General features: G+C 24.7%; 1 protein-coding gene across 1 annotated transcript; it reads left to right on the forward strand.

Moving 5' to 3' along the window:
- Positions 1 to 9,665: 9,665 nt before the first annotated feature.
- On the forward strand, positions 9,666 to 11,703 carry LOC113855509 (probable WRKY transcription factor 70). The gene is made up of 3 exons (XM_027487153.1): positions 9,666 to 10,030; positions 10,611 to 10,715; positions 11,277 to 11,703. The coding sequence occupies exons 1-3, from the start codon at positions 9,666 to 9,668 to the stop codon at positions 11,701 to 11,703; spliced, it is 897 nt and encodes a 298-aa protein (XP_027342954.1).
- Positions 11,704 to 12,060: the final 357 nt, after the last annotated feature.

The following is a 12,060-nucleotide window of genomic DNA, read 5'->3' on the forward strand; positions in this document are numbered from 1 at the left end:
TACCTAGTTTGGTAGTACTGTCAAAGCGTTAACAACACCCAATAAACTTTAATTAGGGGAGAAAACAGAAACACTCACCTCTTATTCAACTCAGCTCTTCCCCACTTGCAAATATAAAAATCATCTTACAGAAAAAGAAAATGTTAGAATTAGTGGTATGTAATTAATAATAATACTATTGTATTAAAAATATATATTTATTATATTTTTTAAACTTAAATGTATTTTTAATAAAATTATTATTATTTTATGTGTAAATTCAGTTTTAAGAATTGAATCTAAAAAATCTTATAAAAAATAGTTTTGTTAACTTTGACTTTTAAAATAGTTTAAATCTTAAAAACTAATAAATTTTTATTAAAATATATATATTAAAATAAAAAGTATAATACTATATGAATCAATTGGTAAGAAATTCTTCCATCTTAACATGTGATTTTAAATATTTGTAGTCTAAAAAAATTATAATAAATTATGATAATAAGTAAATACAAAATAATGATATAATGAATTTAAAAATCACACATGTAAAAATGATTTTGTTAATTATGGTCTTAAGAATAATGATTAAAGAATTAAAAATGTTTTTATTAAAATTTATAATATATTGAGACATATCCTAGACGGGTTATTAACACTAGGCCAGTTATTCCATTATCCTCATGACCTCACTCTCCAATTTTGCAATTATTTGCATTTTCGTTGATTGCGGTTTCCTCGTGTACACCACATTGATGCGAGAAAAAGTTAGTTTTGACTATAGCGCTTTGAAAATTTGCATCATATAGAAAAACGGGTTTAAAATATATTATATTACTTTTACTATACTTTTCTTGAGGCATTTACTTATTTTAAAAATAATTTTTGACTAATTTAATAATTATTAGTTTTTATTAATTTAATTTTTTTTTTTAAATATATCAAATTTATTAAATATATCAAATTTATTAAATTTTATAAAATATAAAATTTACTTTACACTGTATTAAATATTTTATTTTAATATTATATATTTTGAAAATATAAATAAGCATTAATTATAAAATATTATATTTATAAATATTTTAATTTATTTTTTCTGAACTCTTATCATCTGTACTTGTTTTCATTATACAAGTTAGTTCTTAAATATTTTGTAAACAATTAACTAAGTTTACAAGTAATATATGAAATACTTCTAACTAAAAATAATTGTAAATTTGTTTTTCGAGAGTAGCCGTTAACTTTTCTCTAGTCTTGTTTTTTTAATTTATTATTTAATGATACACAATAAAAAAATTATATATAATAAATTTTTATTATAAATTATAAGATATTACTATATCAATTAAATGCATTAATAATATTGAAAGATATATTTTTAATAAAAAAAATATAATTTTTAATTATGCATCCAATAATTTTAAAAAAATAATAGCATTATTTTTAAAATTCAACACACACATGAGAATGTGTTAGTTGTATCTAAATATAATAAATATAAACACGTAGACATATTTTTATCTTATCTTCATGCTCTGTATTATTTGATATATATATATATATATATATATATATATATATATATATTAATGGTTATATATTATGTTTATTTTGATAGGTATAACTTTTATTAATAAAATCTCAATTATTAGAATAAATATTGTGAGACCATACTACTGTCTACTAATATAAAGTGATCATATTATAAGAAACAATTTTGATGGTATAAAAAACGATATATATGATTAATATATCCTTTCCCTTTTATAAAAAAATAATTCTGAATTTATTAAATAAGAATAAATTAAGTATAATTTTTAGATTTTAAAAAATAAATTATAAAAAAAATTATTTGAATTAAGGGTATCTTTAATAATATGGCGTGTTAATTTAAAAATTAAATTTAAATTTAAATTTATTAAGATTACAATAATTTCTATTTTATATAAAAAATAGTTTATTATAGTATAATCCTCATTCTTATTCAATATAAAAGAAACGGTCTCAATGAAATTAAATACACGCTTATATTCAAAATCCTTTAATTATATAATTTGTGTCTTTATTAAAATTAAGTTGAACATAAAAATTGAACAAGTAATTGCTCAAAAAGTATTATTATTTTTTGTTTCTTTTTGGCCTATTTACTGTGAAGCATGATATATAGATTAAAAAAATATAATCAATATCTTCATTGTATTAAAATTATTTTGAACTTTTACAATAATGCATATTATTTTAAACTTCCAAATAGACAAATAAAAAATAATTTTTAAAAAATAAAAAAATAAAAAAAGAAATGGATATTGTAAATATTAGTGAAAAACGTATTTAACACGTATTTCAGAATATAAATTCAATTGACTAAAGATTAATTGTCAGTTTTTGGGATTATGTAATCCCGAAATGGAATTTTACTCAGCTCTGTCTTTAATCTTATGTTAACCTGTCTTTCTTCCTTTCCACACAAGATCTCAGATTTCGCTTATCAAACAATGGAAGTTAATCTTCTTAATTAGTTGCTGATTGCAGATGTGTGTGAGCTGCTCTTCATTCTTTCACAAAGCACGAACCTTCATTCTTTAAGGATAGAGAATCAACCTTCACTTAGCATAATAGGCAACAGAAGCGCTTCTCACAGGACGCGGTTTTGCAAATCAACTTCTTCATATTGCGCTTTTTGCAAGAAAATTCGCAGATCGTTCACTAATAACCTTTTCTTCTCGAAACATAGCAATTCTTCATGGTCAAACCATGGCTCCAACATTCAAGATAGAGAGGAATACATTTGAAGGTAATTCTTGTGATTTATGCACTAATTCAAGTTATTAACTCTCTCAACAAGATTTTTTTTTCACACACAAGTTTTGGACCTGAAACCTTATATATCATTTAAAGTAAACTTTTTTCTTGCACACGCGGGTCAATACACAAGGTTTGGACTTAAAATCTTGCTCTAAGAGAGTTATTCATATACTATTATTAATAAAATTATGCTATTATATATCTGAACATAACTATATACACGAATCATTTCAGAAATGGGATAGTGCAAACTGTAGAGGCCTAGCACTTGTATGCTCTCTATATATTGGTAGAACACTCAGTATTCTCTTAAAAATGGCAAACGTGTCCCGATCTGCAGCTGCAGCTGCAGCTGCTTTAGTAACAGCAAGGGGTGTAATCCATATTCAGAGATTTCATTTTTTTCACAATAATTTTATGATTTTATTTTATAAAAATTTTGTTGAGATTCTCTGTAGCTGTTTCTGGATCCCTCTTGAACAAGAAACATGCCAAAATTTCACCAGAATATAAAGTGAAAATAGGATTAAAAAAATTCATTTTGGTCTAACTTTATTTGAATTTAGTTTTTATTTTTCATTATTAAAAATTATTTCATTGGAAGTAATAAACATTCAACTAATTTAAGAGTTTTAAAACACCTCTAATTTGAAATATTGGCAAAGTTGCTTTCAAGAGTAGATACTATCATTGTTTAACTTCTATTTCCTTAAAATAGCCACACTATAAAACTTGCACATATCCTATGTTAGAAGAGAATCTTTCTAGGCAGAAAGGGGATGTGATTTGCTGTGAAGGGATTAAGATAATCTGTATTTAGAAAGTTGCAAAAGAAAAAAAAAATAATAATAATAACAACACTTGAATTAATTGATATTAAATTAATTGATATATTTTGATGAAATTTTGATATTTATTTATTTATTAAAATAAAAAATTATTAAATTTTACTTATACAATCTAACAAACATAATTTTATTATATTATAAGTGACAATCTGTCAATTTTATTTTATATTATAAGTGACACGATTGATCGATTTCACCTAATTATAGATGACAGTTTGTCAGTTTTATTTTATATTATAAGTGACACGATTGATTGATTTTACTTAATTATAGATGACAGTCTGTCAGTTTTATCTTATCTTAGATAAGACAAAATTTATTATATTATATTTCAAATAATAATTTATTATTTATCTTATTTTACTTATTAATTGGTCATAATTATAAAATAAAAATATAGATATTTTAATAATTTTGTATTGATTTTTTAAAATAAAAAATATATTTTCTAAAAATACTCTAGGCATGAGGAAGAGTGTATATATAGCACGGTTTACTATTATGAGTCACTATAGCTGCATAGTAACGGAATACTTTTGAATAGAGATGTTTAGGCTTTGAAAATTTGATTGAGTTAATTATGGTGCGGTTAATGAATCAAAGCTAAGTCGGAAGGTGAATTCATTTTATCAGTAGTTTGGATGAGTAATCCAAAGTATTGAAAAAAATTTGACTTAGTTTTATAAAAGATATTTGAATTATATTTTTAATTAATACGAGACATTTTAAAATTTTTTCATATGATGTAGTCTCTTTTCTACTTTGATAATTATTTTATGATTTTAAATATATATTTAAAGACATATAACAAAAAATTAATACGTTAAATTATATAATTTATAATGTATAAACTTCTATTATATAACTTCAAAAAGCACCTTAAAAAATTTAGCAATTTTTTTATTTTAAAAAATATGACTCTAGTCTATATGCTAACGATAAGAGCTACCACAGGCACGTTCCTCATCAAGTGTGATATATTTAATTGATTAATTAATTGCTTTTAGAATTGGAGATGGCTCGAGCACTTATCTCATCAACAATATAATTAATGCACATAATTGAATAATTAAATAAACTCTCGTCATAGCTTGAGGCCCTTACGTAAGCGTTGTGACGTCACTCTTAAATCCGAATAACGTTGTGGATGTTCATTGGTCGCCATTTCTCACACAAATCACAATGTGTTGGAAGGTGAAAAAAGCTGGTTAAGCACTTCCATTTGTCGAGTTTGTCTTAAGATTCCAAATAAAAAGTTGAATTTAATTATTTTTCTAACTGAAGATCGATGACCTTATAGCTATCTAGGAACAGTCTTTGGTAGCGCTGAAAGGCAAACAGAACAGAAGTGCTATAATCAGAGGAAGCACGTTTGCGAATTATCTTTTTCAAAACTTTCAATAAGAAAAGTGGCATAATGAGGCCTCTGCTTTTGAATATCCTTTTGCGTTCTTCAGCTGAAATTAAATGAGACAACAATACTCGAGGCCAAATCATGAAAATTTAGAGAATGTCATAGCAAGTAGGATCATGAGGTACATGCAAGACAAGGTATCATCTGAGCTATTACTTTAAGTTTTCGACGATTCTTGAATGATAATTTTAAGAACTTTGCAGCTATTTGAAAGTAGCTTATATTGTCTATATGTTTTTGGGTGAGTTTCTTAGAACTTTTCCATTTGTGTTTATTTTAAACTTTTTCAATATTAAAATTTATTTTGATAAATATTAACTAAGCAATCAACCAATACTTCTGTTTCAAATGCTTCTAGTTAATCTGAATTATGCTTTTGAGGATAGTTCTATCTGACTCTTTAAATATTACCTTTGTTTCTTTTCATACATCAATTTAAAAGAACTTTTTTATAATCTATTTTTTCATTATTTTCAATTTTAAGATAGTATTAATGATTATTTTATCCTTATAAAGAAAAAGAAAAAAAAAATAAGTATGAAACATCAAAGTAATAAATTTTAAAATATATTAGAAAATTATAAGTAATTTTGTTATGTTTTTAAATTTAAATGACAAATAAAATAAAGAATTCCATTATTGTTTGGTGATGGATTAATTACTCTTAATTAATGAAGGTAATTACTCTTTCGTTTTTTTTTTATGGTTGTAACAAAGAATTAACTTTAAAAAGATAAATTAATGAATAAACATATCTTCGAGTTTCAAATACCCTTTTTACAATATTATTTATTTTTAAAAAAATGCAAATTCACTGTATATTATTATGCGTATCAGTAATGTAGCTCTCAAATTGATCATCAAAACATCACTAAATCATTTGAAAAATTCACATGGATAAAATTTGACAAATTTAATTATCAGCATTATCTTATGATAAGTGTAAAAAAATCAATTAGTTGAATTCAAACAAGTTATATAAGGGAGTAATTGAATAATTTCTCTTAATAAAATAATCGAAGTACTTGAAGTTACAAGTCAATTACAAAGGACTTCTAATCTTAATGACAAAATGTTAAAAGTACAAGTTATAATAATTAAAAGTATTTTTATAAGTAATAAAATGATTTTATAAAATTTAGGCAACTATTTTCTAAAATTATTGTTAAAATGATAATTGTTTATGACAATAATTTTTTGTCCACAATAGTATTAATTATGAATCTGTTGATTAAATATAATATTTCCTCTGGTCTTTTTTATAAAAAACAAAATGAAACATTTTCTTAGTCTTTATTATAAGAAACAAATGATAAATTCAAGATGCATTAATTGTTAAAATTCTTTTATACCATTTTTTTATTAGTATCATTAAATATACAAATTACTAACTACATTATTTAATATTATGAGTATTTTTAAAATAAAATTTATATTTATAAAAAACATAACATACTTAATTACTTTTTTTAGTTTTAGTGATTTAGTCTTTTGTTTCTTATAAAAAGAATTGGAGAAAGTATTTTATAAGAACTTTTCATGTAGAACAACACAATAATTTACATATGCTCTCTCTTCAATATTCTTATAACTCACCACTAATCCAGCATTTATTCTATCAAGTAATTAAGTAAGGTCTAAGTTGACTGTCTACCTTACCCTCTTTCCTCGATAAATTTTAAGTTAGTTTATTATTAGAAATGTTTTAATTGTCTTGTAATAAATTATTAAGATTAAAATGTAAAAAAAATATTAATTTAATAAAATGATAAGATCGATTTAAAAATTCAAAATTTGATAAAATGAAATATTTAATAATATTTTATAAAACTTTGATTTTAACAACATAAAACTTTCATGTGATATATGTGTATTTATGTATGTCATAATTAGCCAATATCAAAATTTAGACACTTAAATAATTTAATAATTTTTTATAAATAAAAGATTAATTAATTTAATTGTTGGTTTATAAATTTTTATCAAGTAAATTAATTTATAAAATTATATATAAAAATAAAGTGAATACATAGTTTATTCTATTACTTTAATTCCTCTTCACATCTAAAGCCTTTTTATTCCCATAACATTTAAAGCCATAGAATGGAATTGAGAGCAGGGAATCAGGGCTTAAGTTAGGCTTATTGTCCTTAATTAGTGTGAGCCAAGACTGTATGAACTCTGTTGATTTAGTTCCCTTCTCTATATTCGTTTTTCATAGATTAAGTTCATCACAAAAAAAAGAGTAAAATTAGATAATTAATAGATACAAAAATTGTAAAAAAAGGTATTTTCTGATTTTATTAGAATTTTAAACAAATAAGATTAGTTAATAAAGAAATTCAAAAATGAAAAGAAAAAAATATGTTTTTATCTTCTAGTTGAAAGTGCAAAAATAAAAATTATAAAAATGTAAAAAGTCAAAATTTTATTTTTTAAACTTGTAGTTAAATATAAAAACACTTTATCGTTGATTTTCTTAAATAAAAATAATAAAAACAGTAATATTTTTTAAAAATTCTGAAGCGTTGTTCACATCTTTAGTTTTGTTCCTTTTGTCAATTTAATTAATTCTCATAACTTATTTTAGTTTTAAAAATTTAAATAACTAACAATTTTTTTTTAAACAATATGTAATTGTAGTTTTTGTTGTATCACAGGATCAATATAAATGATCTTTTGATGCATATGACCCAAAAATAAATACTAATTAACCTTTTAAAATACTCAATTATCTATTAATTATATCAAATTTTGGTGGTATTATTGTAAGTATTTCGCTAACTAGTATTTTTAAGATGTATTTCAGTAATAGTTAATGCATTATAAATCATTATAAAATACATTAATAATACTTCTTAATAAAAATATTTACTTTAAATTCATTAACCAATCTCTTCAAAGCATTTATTGGAATTTATTTTATTTTAAATTATTTCATTCATATTTTTTATCTGGCACTTTAAAAATTTGTACGAAAATTAAGAAATAAATTTAGTGTTTTCATTAATATTAAAATTACTATATGATTTCTCGTTAAATTCTCTTATCTCTTTTATTATTTATTTATTTACTTATTTTAAGAATTTAATTCTTAAAAATAAATAACAATTTTTTTGTTAAACATCAATATTTTATTAAGAATAAAATTAGAGTATAAAGGTACTTTAAGTTTCTAACCTATTGTAACTCTAAAGAAAATCAACAATACATGTCAAAAGATCATTAATCTAATTTATATATACAATCATTTTTTCAAAGGTTTTGCTGTAAGCCACTTTTAAGAATGATATTTAATAGAATCGAACATTTCACTAGCATTTAACATACTATTATTGAATAGAATATTATTTTGCTGAAGTCAAATAGTCTATATTACTACAAATCATACAATTACAACTCCTTTCTATTTCTTTTTTTTACATTAGATTCCACACATGATTAGTAGAGTATCATGTAAACTTTCAGGTAAGTATAAATTGACATTAAACCATTCAAATACCATGTACCACAGTTTTATGGAGACACTGTAATGCAAAAAATAGATGCAATATGTCCTCATTTTTAGTATCACACAAGCCACAAACTTTCGAAGAAACCATTAATCTACGTTTGGTCAAATTCTTTCATAACAGGACTGTATTAAACAATAGATGCCAAACGAATATCATTATCTTCCTTAGCACACTGATCTCTAAATCTTACATAAGGCTTGCACTAGAATTAACTCCAAACTGCTACATGCAACGAAGAATTGATAAATGTAGTAATAAGCAAATTACATACTATTTTTTTTACTATCACACTTTTACAACAACTATCATTCACATTTTTTTGCGACCTCTTTTTCTCTATAGTTTTTCACAACTATTGATGTAAATGCTTTTCTCATATAAATAATTGTCTTTTTCAAACAAATTTTTACACCCAAAAATAAATAACATTGTCTTAAACTTTTATAAATTATAAATAAATAAAAATATTTTTTGAAAAATAACAGATAATAATATATGTGACTATGATCTCCTCGTATGAGATGCACTTACGAGGAAACTGACTCTTCCGCAGTCAAAGTATTGAACTGACCATTCAAAATATATCGCCATCAGTCACATTTAAAACGTGCAATAATAATGGAGAGACTCCATACAAAATGAGGTTGCCCCTACAATGCATACATCCCAAATTACCCTCCCACTGTAACTAAAACTGGGTTGCTCTCACTTTCAGAAAATGCAATACGGAAGGGTATTATTGTCCAACAGATATCTATGTCCTAAGCATGAAGTGAGCCTCATGAGCTCATCCTGCGTCTCCACCAAAACAAGCACACTACTTCACTACCCACTCTTTAGACCCATCCAATCACAGAAAACCCTCTTGCTTACGTTGCAAATTCTTAGTAGTGCGTGTGCTGCACGTAATGCATTGGCACGTGAACGAAACCTGTCAATTTGTGCACAGGAATTTTTGTCTATACTCTCACGTGTTCTAATTTTTTTTATATTTGCAAGTGGGGGAAGTGCCACGTTGAATAAAAGGAGAACATCTCGGTTTCTCTGCCATAATGTTTGTTTAGTGTTGATAACATTTAACACACTACTTCCTAAATAGGAATGGAGAATCAGCCTCCAAATGGCAAAAGGGCAATGGAAGAAGAACTAATCAGAGGTCGTGACATGGCAAATCAGTTACTTGAAGTACTTGCTCATAAATCGTATGGTCAACGTGGAGATATTGAAGGGTCAAAGTCAGTGTTAGATTTTGCTGAAGATCTTGTGTGCAAGATCTTGTGTTCATTCACGAATACCCTTTTGCTCTTGAGCTCCCATGATGATGTCTCCGATGATGTCGTAGCTTCTATCACTCTCAGAGATGTTTCTTTGTCCACCAGTTCCCTAAAGCTGGAGAATATGGTTGAAACTTGCAAGATTCGCAAGACTCTCAATCCTAAAAATAGAAGAGGGTGCTACAAGAGGAAGTAAGAATTATTATAATTCCATGTTTTGCTAACAAATTATGTGTGATTATTATTGTCATGGGATTTGGATCCGATCATCTTCTTTAAGAACTTGACAAAAATAAATAGATCATCGAATAAATAAATTAATTAAAATTCATTCGAGTAAAATCTTAGTAACATTTGTAAATCCAATTAAAGTACTTTATAGATCTACTAAATATAATATGAATTTTTAAAATAACAATACTTTTATGCTTCATTTAAATATATATATTTTTATTCTTTTACATAAGTTGCCCGTTAACAAATTTCAAACTATATTGATTCGGTGATTCCCCTGATACTTTTGGCATAAAATAATGCTATTATAAATACCACGGAAAACCGAACCGTTTACCATTATCCAATTGCTGACTTAAACTGCATCTTGGCCACTTCCTCGACACATAAATGACCATCCATGATTGATATTAATTAACTATAATATCTCGTTGATTAATGATGTCATAAACATTCAGTCGATTATTGGATTAGTTGGAAGAGAAAAATATTTTGGTAAGAATACTAAAATTGATATTCTTTTGTCTTCATACATAAGATCAATTGCGCCAACATGGGAGAGGGACAGCTCAATACAGATCGAAGATGGCTATGGTTGGAGAAAGTATGGACAAAAAAGGACATTGAATGCCAAATATCTCAGGTATTTTTTCATTGCAAATTATCCTTCTGCTTTCAAACACCCTATTTTTTTTTTTTAATAATACAATAATAAAGTATAATTTTGAAATCGTTAAAATATTTCTAAAATTTTAACGTATTAAAATATTTTTTAAAATATCAATAATTGTATATTAAGACTTATCATGCATTCAATTTTTTTAAAATAAATATTTTAAACCTTAAGGAATTTGTTGAATAAAACAAATCAATATTTTACGTGCATTTGATAAATTATATGTTTGAACCCTTACTCAGTTTTTTAAAGTATAAAGGCAAATATAAGTATTTTTTTAGTGTGGAGGTTTCTCAACTTTAAACTAAAATACCATCCTCCTTTTCCTAAAAATCATATTAATAAAGACAAAAAAGTATTTTAGACGCAATAAAATTATTTTAGCTATGTTAAAATTTAAATGTATTAAAATACTTCCAATATTGTAATTTTAAATTAGTTAACATATATTCCTGAAAAATTGAATAAGATGGAGTATATTATCAGCCCAAATGATGGATCCAATATGACTGAAATATATGTGTGCAGGAGCTACTACAGGTGCACTCACAAGTACGATCAAGGATGCGAAGCAATCAAACAGGTCCAGAAAATTCAAGATGACCCTTCACTCTATCGAACAACATATTTTGGTCATCACACGTGCAAAAGCTCTTTAAATTCTGAGATAATTTTGGAACCTGTTTCTCCTTCTAGCTCTTCCATATTACTTAGCTTTAATAATAGCATTCAAAGCAAACATGAACATTTGTTTTCATCATCGTTACTTGCATCAACAAAACATGAGCCCATGGAAGTGATTCAGGAAGACCATATTGCTCAGAATCAATTGTCCTCGTCAGAAGACCTCCTATCATGTGATTATGATATTTGTTTTGAATATTTGAGGCATGTTATGCTGTCATCAACTGAATCTGTTGAACTTAGCAATGCTTATGAGAAAATTGAATTTTGACGACAAGCTATATGTTTTGCTATATAAACTTATTTCTGGGCAAGCAAGGGAGACTAGCCATTATCTTGGAAAAAAATAGCTTAGATCCATTGTATTAAGTATTTCATAAATAAATTCTTTGTACCTTAAGTCTTGTCAAAATAATACAAAGATTAATGTGACAAAAAATTTCTTTATTAGTATTATTATTATTATTATTATTATTATTATTATTATTATTATTATTACTTAAGCTGCATGTGGATAGTTGTATCTTTAAGTATTTATTTTAAAAAAATTATAATTTTTGTCTTAAATTTAATAATAAAATTTATTAGAATAAATTAAATAATTTATTTTAATAAATTATAAAAACAT

Source organism: Abrus precatorius, unplaced genomic scaffold (assembly GCF_003935025.1).
Source record: "Abrus precatorius isolate BTA unplaced genomic scaffold, Abrus_2018 Scaffold11, whole genome shotgun sequence".
Taxonomy (NCBI): Eukaryota; Viridiplantae; Streptophyta; class Magnoliopsida; order Fabales; family Fabaceae; genus Abrus; species Abrus precatorius.